Below are 14349 nucleotides of genomic sequence, written 5' to 3' on the forward strand. Positions count from 1 at the left end.
CTGATGGTGGTTTCCTGAGTAACAAAGTTCTGACTTCCAGTTACAGTAATTTGTAGATGCTGTCAAATGCTGAACTTCCAGGAAGTTCAGAGAAACAAATTGGATGTCATAGCAAGGCATCGTTTGTGCGTCAAGATGAAAAACTGCGTTTCCAAAGGCTGCGGTCTGACAGCAGTTCATGTGAAAACAGTTTCACTTCATTTGTCAAGCTGACTCTGAGATGATGGACATCAAAAAAGATGTTTCGAAGGAACTGAAACATGAAGACAACTCTTGTTTGAGTTGCATTTTACTGTCAAGTACACTCGGGTGTTGGAACTCATTAAAACTACACCGCTGTATAGAGAGATCATTTCATTTTCAGTGATAAGACTACCAGCGTGGATATAATAGACTTTGGGTGTCAATACGAGGTCAACGGGACAACATTGGCCTATAAAAACGGTTTGATCTGGCCCAGAGGACAATAAAATAAAAAAGGCCATTGTTCTTTATTTTTCTGCTGGGTTCACGGTTCATGGGTGCAGAATTACTCTGTCCTGGGAAACAACCAGTTTTTACCAACATTAGTCTGACTAGGACACCATTGAAAACAAAGGAACAATTGGGAGTTGTGGTGTCACGATGCCATCTGAAATTATTTGGATACTCGTGAAATACTGTAAACCAACACCGATAGACAGTTAAAACCAAATGGCGGCACTAGTGCAGCATCGTGCATTTAAACTGCTATCAACATAAAACGGCGAAGAAGAATTGCCTGCTTCTGTGTTGCCAGGTCCGCTTAATATAAGCGTCTTTAGGCTTGTTCTTGTGCCAAGCTAGTGGCCATAGACATCATTGACTGGCGCTGTCTACTGGAGCTGACATCGCAGCGCGGCGCCATCTTGGATGGGGCACCCTGCACTGGAAGTGCATATATTTCTACTGAGAAATGCGTAGTCCGCCCGTAATAATCATCGCTCTCCAAATTTTCACACATAACAAATATGAACGTTAATACTGAGATACTTTGTATTATGTTTTCTTACAAAGACTGACATATGATATGGCACATTAATAAATGTTTACATTTAGAAAGACAAAGCTAGAGCGAGCAAGAGAAAGAGAGAGAGAGAGAGAGAGAGCCCTTATGCGCACACACACACACACACACACACACACACACACACACACACACACACACACACACACACACACAGTTATTTATTTAGGATGAAGTCGCTTGTTTTAAGAATCTCAGTTGCTTGTTCACTTAGCGATATCTGGCAACCCTGGGGTTGCCAGATATCGCTAGCGAGGCGGTGACTAGAAGAAAACCAACATGGCGTCACTCAGCAGTGATGAGTGGAGAGCCGTCTGCGACAAATTCTCCAACGCCCTCAACCTGACCGAGGTGGAGTCACGAAATGATCCGGAGAACGACCCGTTCCGCTCCAAGTACAAGGCCAGGGAGCTTCTCAGAGAGATTTACTGCTCTCTGAAGAGCTTTGAAGCGGGGGACGGTGAGGAGGACAGCCGGGCGGAGAGCAGCGAGCAACGGCCGCCCGAGGAGCCGCTGGACGGGCAGACGGAGGACGTCTTCGGCCGGGGCTTCAGCGGGGACTCTCCGGCCGGGCTGCGGGCCGCTAAGCTCGGGGCTGTGGAGTACTACCTGGGCGTGAACCATGTGGAGACCGAGGAGCTGTCAGCCGGCCAGGAGCATCTCCTGAACTGCATGAAGCAGCTGGAGAGATGCAGAGCGTCGACGGAGAACGTGTCGCTGTATATCCATGTCAGGGTAATGCTGACAGTCATCACACTGTCATAATGCATGTTTGACTGCCAGTTCTCCTTTATCCAGCAACTGACACTGCAGACTAAGATTAAATATAAGATCCCACGCAACACTTGCAATTTAAAGAGTACCTTCAGCCCAAAACCTTTTTGAACAATTCCATTTTAAACATTGCAGGTCACTGTATGCTCATCTTTCTTTATATCCGCACGGCTCCTAATCACCTATCTCCATTTGTAAATCATTCATTGTGATAATAATGAATCGTTGTTCATAAATGTGGTACATATGTGTAGTAGACCCTTCTTTCACAAATACTTTCACTGTTTTAAGACATCAGCTGATGCCGATTATCTGATGCTCATGTGTTGACCCCCACTGTGCTATCAGAACCAGCTGGGCATCCTTTGGGCAGGCCGGGATGAGACGGAGATGGCTCAGGGCTTTCTTGAATCTGCTGAATCCATCTACCAACGTTACATGAAAGAGGTAAGGCTGGTTTGTTGTGCCCCTGACTTGATGCTGCTTGATTGGTTTTCTTTAAACATTTTATTAGAGAGCACACTGATGAAGTGGTTAGTGTTGTTGTGTCACGTTAAGGTGGCCGACATCTGAATCTGAGAAATGGCCTTTCTGTTTGTATTTTGCATGTTCTACAACTCTCTCCCTCAAATCAAAAACCCTTAGCGAAAGGGGTTAGGGAGAGTCGTGAAGATGACAAACTTGGTTTGGGATACTGTGATTTAAAGTTGCTGCTTTAACCAGATGCTGCAAACAGCAAAAAGAAGGAGCAGCTGTAGGCAGTGAAATCTCAGTGATATTTTCTGCCGTCTCTTCCACTCTCTGGTCTTTCAATCTTCTGAAATGCAGTCTTCCAAAGAAATGCACCTCAATAAATATGCTTACTGCGGTGCTTTTGTCACTGCAAGAAAGTGAGAATGGGCAGAGGGAGATGACAGTTTTCTTATCTACATATTTGTATGCTTTATTGTGTCAAGAGGCAATGTTGTCATGGGAGATATGCTTCACTTTCAGTTAGGTACTGGTGTCCATTGTGCTGGTCGCCATTGAGGTCAACAATGATTCCTTTGTTGAGAAGTCGGAGCTTTGCATTGTTTCATGTCTCCTTTAAAAATATATATATATATATTCATCTCACTACAATTTGGACATTTTCTGATTGTTTCACAGTGAAACTTTGCTTTGTTTAGGGTGTATTGTTATCATCTTGTTTGGAAGAAATACAAATGCAGCACATTGGGTTGATGTATACTTGTTGACTTTATATGCATTGCACATCCCTTGGTTGGTGACGGTCCCTCCCAAAACTGAGTAGTGTTTTAGGATTAAAAATGATCTCCAAGCATCTGGTACTCTGATTGCTTTGTTTCCACCTTCTTATTAGACTAGAAGTTGTTTGCAATTATTTTCCAACAGCAGGAGAATAAAAAAAATCCATCTTTAAAAAAAAACAACTAACCACACCACTACTGAACCTTTCAAAGAGGCACTTTATGATTCACACAGTCTAACGTATGAAGCATAAACCACATGGTCAAATGTTTCAGGGGAGATGTGTTGTCACTGCACAAGATGAAATCACTGCACAAGTTTAAACACCGATGAGCAGACTGTCTTTGTGATTTTGTCTTAGGATGGGACTCCTCCCACTGATATGACCGAGTACTTCACTGCTGAGGAAAGCCTGCTAACACATCAGGAAAGAACCAAGAGGTGATACTTTCACTAATACAGCTTCATGCGTGATGTTGATGGTCACATATTTTCTTGATATGCTTACATTGGCTGTTTACTTTGTTTACCTTCTTTGCTATTTTTGTGTGGAGCTATGCTACAAGAATCTCTCGCTGAGATTAATAACGCATTTCTTTTCTATTCTGTTCTATTCCTTCACCTGTGTCAGGTTTGAGTTGGCCTTCATACACACCATGTACTATCTTGCACAAGTTTATAAAAGCCTTGGTGAGTACGAGATTTTGTAACGTCTCATTTTTGTATCAAGTCTCCAAAAAACAAACAAACAACTTAGTGAGATAATATTACAGCTTTACTTCCTAATTTCTTAAAGCTTCCTTGTGAATTTGATCAACAGTTATTCTAATTTTAATACGTAGATTCATGTGTTCGTAGTAAAATAGCTCTGTTTTGCCTTCCAGGTCAAACTGAGCGTGCAGCCACCTACTGCCACAGTACCCTGCAGAGACAACTGCAACTAAATCAGTTCAATCCAATGGAGTGGGCGTTAAACGCTGCCACACTATCACAATATTATATCACCAAGGTATGAGCTTTGATTTTAACAACTAATTTATTTCCTAAACTGTGACCGAATTGTGTGAACTGCATGTCTCGGTGAAAAGAAGACAGGCTGCATATTTTTTTTAAAGGTTCACTCCAGTTATTGGTTTCATTTTCCAAATACTTGAACCCGGGTTAGATAAACTGACCTCATGTGAACGATATCATTTTTTAATTACCGGATGTGTTGTACAGGTCTGCTTTAAGTGGACACATTCATTTGTTTTTGGTGTTACGCGTCTGTATAGAGACGTTGGGGAGCTCACTAGTCCCAGTCAAACACAACCTGAACAAGCTGTGTGGACCCACCACTCGTGAAGTCCAACATGGGGAGAGGTGCATTGTTCACATTGTTTTAGATGGCGGAGAGCCACAGGGCAGCTGCAGCAGAAACGGGCCCCTGGGATATGCCATGTCTCCTCGCTGGGGGGGGGGGGGGAGAGCCAGCGGGAGCTGGTGCAGGAGGTCAAGAGGGCTCACCTCCTCGACAGCTTCGGGTCTGGAACCAAACTCCTTTAAAATGGATTGATTCTTTCCTATTAATGCATTGCACAGGATGAGAGGCCACAAAATTGGAATTTGTCCTGGTGGACAAGAGGGTCGCATCCATGTGGCTTAAAGTTGTAGGGAGTAAAACTCTGACTGTCGTTTATCCTCAATCACCAAACTTGTGTTTGGCCTTCATGGAGCAATTTGGTGAAATCCTGGAAAGCAGTTATTAGAAAGAAAATAGTACCGATATTTGGAATTCTGTGTTCATGTGTTTATGTTTTTCAGGGTCGATTCATGGAGGGCAGACATTGTCTCTCAGCAGCTACGGTCATATCAGGTCTGGCGGGAGAGGTTCCATCTGAAGCTGCAGCGCAGGAGAGTAAGTGTCTGCAAAGCATTTCATCAGTGTGCATATCCAAACAGTTAAGCTCACCGTTGAGTTTTCTTTATTTTTTTTCACCCTTAATTCTCTAATTCAGGTAATGCGGAGAATGAGCGCCGAGAGCAGCTCAGACAGAAGAGAGCAGAGATTGCAAGATGTTGGATTAAATATGGTCTCAACCTCCTGGAAGATGCCAAGAAGCAGCTGGAGGTACGGTTGAGCTTTTTCTGCACAGATCTCGGGTCTGATAATTACAATACAATTGGGAATTTCATTTTTCACATCCTTTGATTAAAACACAGAAACTTTCATATATTGTAGATTTCTTACACATAAACTGGAATATTGCTATTCTTTGTTTTATTTTTTGTAAATTCAGTCATGAAAAATAAAATTACTGTTTATTTCCATTAAAATTCAAGAAATGGTTGAAATTTTACAGATTCTAAATGTGTACTGACGACTGTCTTTTCAGGACAACATTGGGAAGCTGGATGTCGAACGTCAAGATGAGATGAAAAGAGCAAGACGACAACAGGAGGAGGAGGAAGAGAAAGGGAGAAAGAGCGCTCTGCTTTTTGGCTCTGAAGATACCTTCGATTCAATTGCAAGTGTGGAAGAAAAGGTCTGTAGGTTGTTTGATACTCTTTCTGCTACCACCAATGCTGAATATATCATTTTAAAGTTAACGTTGTTATTCTATTTGCGAGGAAATATTATTCCTGACAGTATTTGTTTCAGTTACATTCGATGTCACTCTGATATCACCAGTTCGTTAACAAAAACAATGACTGAAAATAACGCAGCAACTACATATAAATGTCCTTGGATGTCCCAACAAAGTAACATCACTACTTTCCATTATGGTTCACTGTTTGTGACAAATTCTGGCTGTATTATCTCACCATTAGAGGGCGCCATCCTCCAGGTTAGTACTTGAATCATCATCGGAGATGTCATCAGACTTTGTGCTTTTCAGGTGATGTGTTTGCTCCCGCTGGATTTCACCGAGGCCAGATCTGTGTTTCTGGTGGGACAGAACTATGTGACACAGGTACGCAACACACACGCACTGAACCGTTCCTGATCACGGTCAACACACCCGGAGCCCTACAGCTTGTGTATATTTCGGTTATTAAAATGTCTGATATAATACGATGAAAATGAGTTAAAATCCATTTATTGGATCCATTTATAAACATGATGAGAGTAGAACAGGAAATCCACAGCAAAAAGCCATTCATTTATTTGTCCTCTTGTAAAAAATATTTTACTATGGTGGCAGATCATGTCTAAAGTGATTTATAGTGAACAAGAGCTGCAACCCAACAGATTCCTCCAGAGAGAGAGAAGAAGGAAAAAAAAAAAAACACCTTAGAAAGTAAAGCAGTCTTTGTTTTTTTTTCTTTATTTTTTTAACATTTTGTATGAAATATATTTGAATACATTTGTTAGCATAAACCCTCAATGTATTATTTCAGCTTGTATTATAACTTTAATGGAGTGAGTCCAGCTGACATTACATGCAGTGAGATGGGCTGAAACACATTGTGTTGGGCCGATATTTGTTCCTCATTTTACTCAGAAGGAGCCAGTAAGCTGCTATACGAAGTCATAACATCGCATTTGAATTAAGTTACTGTGGAAAAAATTTTTTTTTCAACCAGCTGCTGAAATATATTTGCGTCCAGCTGTATGTACGGTCAACTCCATGACGCTTCATTCTTTCACTCTCCAAGGCCAAGGAGTACTTCCAGATGGATGGATACGTGACCGACCACGTGGAGATTTTGCAGGACCACAGTGCTCTGTTTCGGATCCTGGCTTTCTTTGAAGAAGATCCAGAGCGATGCTGCAAAATGCACAAAAGAAGAGTGGACATGTTGGAACCAATCTGCAATGGTACCCAGTTCTGAAGTTAGAATTGTACTCCATTTCCCTCCTCGTTGGAGCCGTTTTGGTCTGTTTACACAAGATACAGTTATGTCGAAATCTCAGAGAAAATGACTCACCGGCTCTTCATTTCCTTCAGACCTGAACTCCCAGTACTACCTAATGATCCGCAGGCAGATGATGTTTGAGTTGGCCGAGACCTATAATGAAATGATGGACTTGAAACTGACGGTGGCCAACAGACAAGCAGATACAGAACTTTTAGATAACCACACCGTCAAGAAATTCAACCACCTCTGCTCGGCTTCTGCCAAGTGAGTGTGAATTTGCTCCTTGATGTGTTTCTGAACCTCAACGTTCGTCACTAAGTAACGGTCCTCTGCTCTTCAGGTACTACCAGATGTTCCTAGACTCTCTTTGTTGTCCAGAAGGAAAGTTTCCAGAGCATCTGGAGGACGAGGTGCTCAGACCAGTTCTGGTGGCTCGCTTCAGATTGGCCAGACTACACAGCCGGCTGATAACCTCTTCACCCTCTGCTCAGCTCGATAATCTCAACAAGTCCCTGGAAAGCTACAAGTAGGATTTGATTTGATTTGATTCCATTCTGTGCAACGCTTTCTGCCAAACTGCTGACAATGATGGTAATTAAAATCAAGTCTGATGAAGGTTTTTCTGTCGGACTCGCGTCGCTCTGGAATGATCCTTGGAGCAAAATCAGGCTGGATCATTTGTTTTATCTGTTATAAATCAATGCCTACAACACAGCTTAAATACACCTTTTCAGAATTGACTACATTCTTAATCTAATCTATGTTTCAGTATTGTAATAGCTATAGCCCACTGCTACAGCTACCTTGACATAATAAGAAACTGACGCACTCGCCGTGCTCACCTGCGCTGTCTGAAAGTAGATGACGTCAGACTTCATGTATCGTAAAAAACTCCTCTTTATTTTGCACACGCAATTGAGTGTCCTTTCCAACCATACATACCCCGGCCAACATAAACTTCATACAGATTTTCTCGCTGTTGCGGTGCGTCGCTTTGTGCAACGGTCAGAAACCATATGCGGTCCTTCCGTCAAGCAACGCCTGCTGCCACAAAGGTTCCTACCAATATAGGTTCCGTTCACTGCAACGTTCACCTGGCAGACCAATCAGTGCATTACACCCATACATAGACACCCCCCCCCCAAAAAAGACTATTACAAGTATGATAGACATTTTTCAAATATCATTTTTGTTGCGGAGCACTTTATGATGTTTCAGAAAAAAATGCTATACAAATCAAACTCTTAATTGAATTTAAGAACACATTGAACGCTTGTTCATTGAAAGCTGCTGGCTGATTTGATGTGTATCCTTTGTCTCCCTCCTGTTGTGTAGGTACGTGGTGCAGTATTGCGAGTCCCATCCTGAAGCAGCGAGCACTGTGGAGACGGAGCTGGAGCTGAGCACTGAGATGGCCGGCCTCCTTCCTCTCAAAATCAACCGACTCAAAGCAAAGATGGTGACAAACAACTGAGGAGTGCCACATTTCACTAACTGCGTCACGACTTGTGTTAAATCCATCTAACACAGCCAATATATCTACATTTATAGTCTGTGGACACTCAACTACTTCATTCTGACTGACTGACTCATGTTCAGACTGTACTTGTAATTGTTGATGGCCCTTTTCATTATTTAGGGGTGAGCATGCTTATTTCACAAGACTGCTTCAATTACTACTGGCTGTACATGTGTTCTGTCTTATGAGTAGTCAATTTAGTGCTCAGTTTACGGTTTTCTTCTCTGACCCCAGTCTTGATTCTTGTTTTCTAGTGTTAATCATATTGGTTTTCATTTGTTGTGGCTTTATTTTATATAAAGCACTCCAGGCTCCTAAAATGCATCTTCAGTGACTTTACCTGTTTAATGATCACTAATAACTATGGTGGCCCATATAATCTTGGTTTAGTATGTAGATGCATAATGTGCATGTGATGAGCTGCATCTGGAGAAACTGTGAGGTTTCCATTCCATCATAAAGAATATCAAAAGTTTTATGCAAACTCTATATGACAATTAAACCAGTGAAGAAGGTTAGTTGTGCCACAATACCAATATGTGCATTTTTGTTTGTTTTTGTGAGTGGAAGAGGATTGCCTTTATTGGTATTTGTCCACATGACAGAAATGTAATGTTGATTTTGTGACTGCGGCACTTCACTCAGAGTGAAAGGCTGAACGGTTGTCAGCATTGGACACGTGAGTATATATGGGATCTGTTTCCCACATTATTACAATGTCTATAACTGTCTCTAATAAAATAAATAATGCCTTCACTGAGCACTTATTGTTCCTTCATAGCAGTTACTGCGCAGAGTCAGATTGTCGTCAGATATTAGATTTATTTAATTGATTAACATCAACACCACATAAAACTGCACTTTATTGCCGATGTTAAATACTGCACACAGAACTGTGTCAAACTTTAAACACTGTAAACAAGACAGTGCCACTTTTCCATCTATTGTTCCAACTGTTTTGATCAGTAAGACATTTTTCTACTAATTCACCGTGCAACAGAGAACGCCTCAAAAATACAGCCTCAAAGCATTGCTATGGAATACCAACCAACTTCCAGAATTGTACCAGCAGTCTATCCCTACATCTTCCTAAACATACGGTTCCAGTCCAGTTTAATGTGTCACAAAACAGAAATAGTCCCACGTTCACCGTCACACCTACAGCTACGTTTGAATGACTACTTTACAAAGTATGTCTTTGGGTATCATGAGGAACAGTCAAAGAAAGCAGCACATCCTCAGACATTTGTAAATTGCTAGATGGAGAATCTATTTTCCAGCCTATCAGATGTGTGGTTGGTTTTAGGTTCGAGAGCTTCAGACTGGTTGAGTTCTTTGTCATGGTCCTCCAGTTATTTCTGTTCAGCTTCTGCAATGGACAGGGTGCACTACCTGGATGAGAGGCCACTGGGGATGAAAACAACCTCATAAAAGGAGTTCATGTGGTCTGATGCGACCTTGGATTGGTGATATGTGTACGGTAGCTCAATAAAAACCATTACACATCCCACTGTCGTCTGTTTCCGAAATACAGTTGAAAATGTATATTTTTTAGTAAAGTCCTGTTGTGTGAACTTCAGTTAACTGGAAGTATTCATAAATGTTTTGATTAACATGTTTTTCGCAACAGGAAACTATTACTTCACACAAATCTTATGCCTTTTCTGATGCATAGACAATTTCCACTACCGGTAATGTTATTCAGCTTTGCTTTGTACTTCCCCAGTGATTGTTTTCGAGATTTGAAGCTGTGACATTGTAAAACCGTGATCAGAATATGTTGTGGACACCTGGATAGCCTGTTCTCAACATTGATTTTTTTTTTCATTATTCAAGATCATTCTAAACCTCTGTTCATCCTGAAATGAACTCTGTGAAATTTGAGGAAGATGATAAATCAAGGAAAAACATGAAGAAATGATTCATATGGGAAATGGATTGTGACAGTGGGTGGTCATTTCAAGAGTTTCAGAGAAGTGACATCAATTTATTCAGAAAAATTATGAATACAAAAAGAAGAAAAGAAATACCACCACTAAGCATTTTTAAATCAGATCGTGTTGTCCAATTCATTCATTCAATCCCATCCAGTTCAATTGATTTCAAATCAATTCAGTGTTACTTTTGGTGCCAAATAAAACCGTCATCTCAACACTCTTTCAGAAGAAAACACCAACAGTTCCACATGAGCAAGCGTAAGCAACGGTAGAAAGGAGAAACTCCATTATAACAGGAAGAAAGAGGCTTGGTAGAAACTTTCTACTGTTCTAGCTGCGGTCAGGGGATCAAATGAGAGGAAAGGATACGTTTGTTACGAGACATAGAGTCGTCGCTGTGCTATAAGGAGACCTAAATCCTGACTGAAAAGACTCAAATAGATTGTTTATGAATAAATGGTCTCATTCGACTTGAAACAAACTATTTCCAGGACTTCAGAAATAAAAAAAGGTTGGATATTGGCCTGTAACTTGTTAAAACATCTGGATTAAAGATGGTGTTTTTAAAAAGAGGTTTTATAACAGTATATTTGAGAGCCTGTGGTACATAGCATGTTACTAAAGATACATTCATGTGATCTAGTGTTTATGTACTAATCGGGGGTAAAGGTCTTTAAACGATTTAGTCAGAATTGGACCTAACAGACAAGTTGTTAGTTTAGACGAAACCACATTTGAGGATAGCGCAGAGATCCATAGGCTGGGTGCTGAATAACTGTAAATTGGGTTTTATTGACACATCTGAAGATGTGGTTGGTAAGTGTGTGACAGCTTCGGGGAGTAGGTCTTTAATTTGATCCATAATAGTTGGAAATTATGTCATTAAAGAAGTTTACAAAGTCATTACTGCTCAAACTTAAAGGGATATGAGGCTCAACAGAACTGCGTTCGTGCTGACTTCCTGCCTTTTTTTGCAATTGTTCATTATGCCATGAAGCTATTGTCCTCTGAGGTGTTGCTTTTACCTTGAGCGAGGCGATAGGATCAAGTGTGGAGTGAAGTGAGGCGGCTGCACCATCTACAAGAAAACATTACGACGTGTGTGGAAACGGGCAAAGACACACCAGTGGCTTCTCAGATGCATGTCAAAACGATGTTTCACAAAGACACTTAATTTAATGTAGTGTAAATACAACAACTTACTGGAAATTCAACCCACACACAGTGATTTTAAGATTGTAATTTATATTGGCATTAAGGCCTACTGTCAACTCTGTCTTGTTGGCTTTTCTGCAGAATGTATCTGTTTTCTTGTCATATGTATGATAACTTTCAGTCAATACCGACTACTCTTGCAAAATAAAACTTTATAATTTGCATCCATGAGTCACAACAGGACCACTTCTAGGGAGTAGGTTATCAAACCAGCTTTGATTGGTGTGTTCCACATCTGGCATCATGATCTAAGCAGCACAGTGTTAAGACCTGTAAGCTGCAAGATGTGGCCTCCAGGGAACAATGAGTGTTGGTCTTCCTGCTGCAGGTTCCCTGCTTTTCCTATCTCTGACCACTTTCGATGGATGCTGACAAACCAGGAACTCAAAAGCTGCAGTTAGGTGAAATCATCCTGCTATGTTTGCATATATTCTAACACTGGATTTCCGTATTTAAGAGCGTGAAAATAGCTTTGTCTGTACTGCTATAAACTCTGGTTACTCACACAACAGACTGGATTCCTACATCGCGGGACGGCGTGGAAATGGAAACCAAGATGATTGTAAAAGGCTGACTTTTTATAGAAAATGTAAGAGACTAGTTGAAGCAACAAAATAAACTGAAGCATGACTATAGAAGATATATTAATAGTTTGTAATGGTTCGCATTAGATACATGCATGGCGGGGAAGATAAACTGTGTGTGAAGTGAATGTTTCAGTAGGTTATTGTGCCACATAAAGATGTCATTCACAGTATGAGTAAATGTGTAATTTTGTGTGGTGGTGTGGTTGCGTGTGTTTGTGTGTGTGTGTGCGTGTGTGCGCGTGTGTGTGCGTGTGTGTGCGTGTGTGTGCGTGTGTGTGCGTGTGTGTGTGTGTGTGTGTGTGTGTGTGTGTGTGTGTGTGTGTGTGTGTGTGTGTGTGTGTGTGTGTGTGTGTGTGTGTGTGTGTGTGCAGATTGGGCAGGGTAGTGTCATTTCCTGAAGGAAAATGATAGCAAATGATGTTACCACTTCCTGCAGCTTCAGATTAAAGTGTCAGCTGAAACAAACTGTTCACTCACTCTGAGTTTTTGTCTCATTCTGTCCGACGGCCATGAGAAAATGGTAAGAGGGAAACAAAATAAACACAGAAAGAACGAGAGAAGTCCTATGTAGAGCAGCCAAAGACAATGATGAGCGAGACACCTCACTCATCCTTTGAGCAACAATTATCTGAGAATCCTGACAATAAATAAGAACACCCTGATATGTAGAGCACGACACATTAAAATGCTCTTGAGAACAATCATTGGAGACATAAACCAGTATCTCATGCACACTTGTTGTCCTGTGCAAGTGGGTTTCCATGCATGATTTTACACAGAATCTAGCATTCATTCAGAATTTGTGTCAAATGACACGAATGAGTGTCAGTTTGGATTCAAGAATAATACTTCAAGTGTGTATGGAAACAGCATGTGAGGCATGCTGGGAGATGATGTGATGTGCTGATGAGGTGACAGTCACAGATACACAAAGCAAACAAATAATAGGGATTGGTTTTATATTTAGTATCAACGCAATGTTCAGTTTTTCAAAGTGATTTATTAATCCTATATGAAAAGTGGTTCAATTTCTGTAGTTTCTGTATGTTCCCCCTGAGAATGTGTGTGTGTGTGTGTGTGTGTGTGTGTGTGTGTGTGTGTGTGTGTGTGTGTGTGTGTGTGTGTGTGTGTATACAGTTTATAGTTCATTCAATAGATCAGCACTTGACAACCAAAAACAAACTTATTCATAAAGTTTGAGTAGCACAGAAATGTCATGTTTGGAGGTGTTTGGGGTCAACTAAAAGTCAATGGAAAGAAGTACAGAGTATGATTCACATGTTCCATTGCTGATTTGCAGGTACACTTTTATTAATTGTAATGACTATTATGTAAAACAAAAGATAGCTTGAGTAAATAAATTCAAGCTGTTATGACACATTTTAATGTTTTAATTACATATCTGCTCAGTTGTAACATCCTGAAAAACAATCACTACGAATTAGTATCCAAAACATGCCTTCTGGTGTGAATGCGTGACAGAAATCTGCAAAAATAGGCTAATGTTTGTCCTTGTTCTCCCTACGTCTGCTCTCTCCACCAATCACACTTCCTTAAAATGAGAGTTGAGTCATCTGCTTGCAACATGGTTTATAGCTGTCTACTTTTACATCTTCTCATGTCAGCACTTATCAGTTCTGCGTTACTTCTTAGTCACCATTGGAAGAATGAATGCCGTACAGATGTTTTGTCTGCCCGAGGCTCTGTCACATACCAGGTGTCAGCACCAGAAATATCTCAACGTGTGTTTACCAGCATCGTCTTATGTCACGAAAAGAACAACACACACACGCACACACACACACACACACACACACACACACACACACACACACACACACACACACACACACACACGCACACACACACACACACACACACTTACAAACACAAATGTGAAACTGAGGTATCAAAAAAACCAGCAACAAAAAAACAAACAAAAAAATTAGAAAAGAAGTGGATTAAATACTATCTGGCTTTCAAATTTATGTCCATACATTTAGATCAGAATCAGAATCAGAATCAGAATCAGAATCAGAATCAGAATCAGATTTTATTTTATTTTATTTTATTTTATTTTATTTTATTTTATAATTTATTGATATACTGGCTTTCTAAAGTGTTTCAGCCACTTAAACTGCAATTTACATACATGTTTATGAGTACAGCACATTTTGA

At 40.7% G+C, this 14349-nt stretch overlaps 1 protein-coding gene across 1 annotated transcript; it reads left to right on the forward strand.

Annotated features, from left to right (window-relative positions):
• The first annotated feature begins 1295 nt into the window (after positions 1–1295).
• On the forward strand, positions 1296–9940 carry kifbp (kinesin family binding protein). Its single transcript, XM_080458667.1, has 13 exons — positions 1296–1780; positions 2168–2266; positions 3432–3511; positions 3702–3760; positions 3955–4079; positions 4874–4967; positions 5068–5180; positions 5446–5595; positions 5950–6024; positions 6710–6872; positions 7003–7177; positions 7254–7439; positions 8249–9940. Exons 1-13 carry the CDS (start codon positions 1325–1327, stop codon positions 8385–8387), a joined length of 1914 nt encoding a protein of 637 aa, XP_080314793.1. The 5' UTR covers positions 1296–1324; the 3' UTR covers positions 8388–9940.
• The last annotated feature ends 4409 nt before the right edge of the window (positions 9941–14349 follow it).

The sequence above is a fragment of the Lipophrys pholis genome (genome assembly GCF_963383615.2).
Source record: "Lipophrys pholis genome assembly, chromosome: 2".
In the NCBI taxonomy this organism is placed as follows: Eukaryota; Metazoa; Chordata; class Actinopteri; order Blenniiformes; family Blenniidae; genus Lipophrys; species Lipophrys pholis.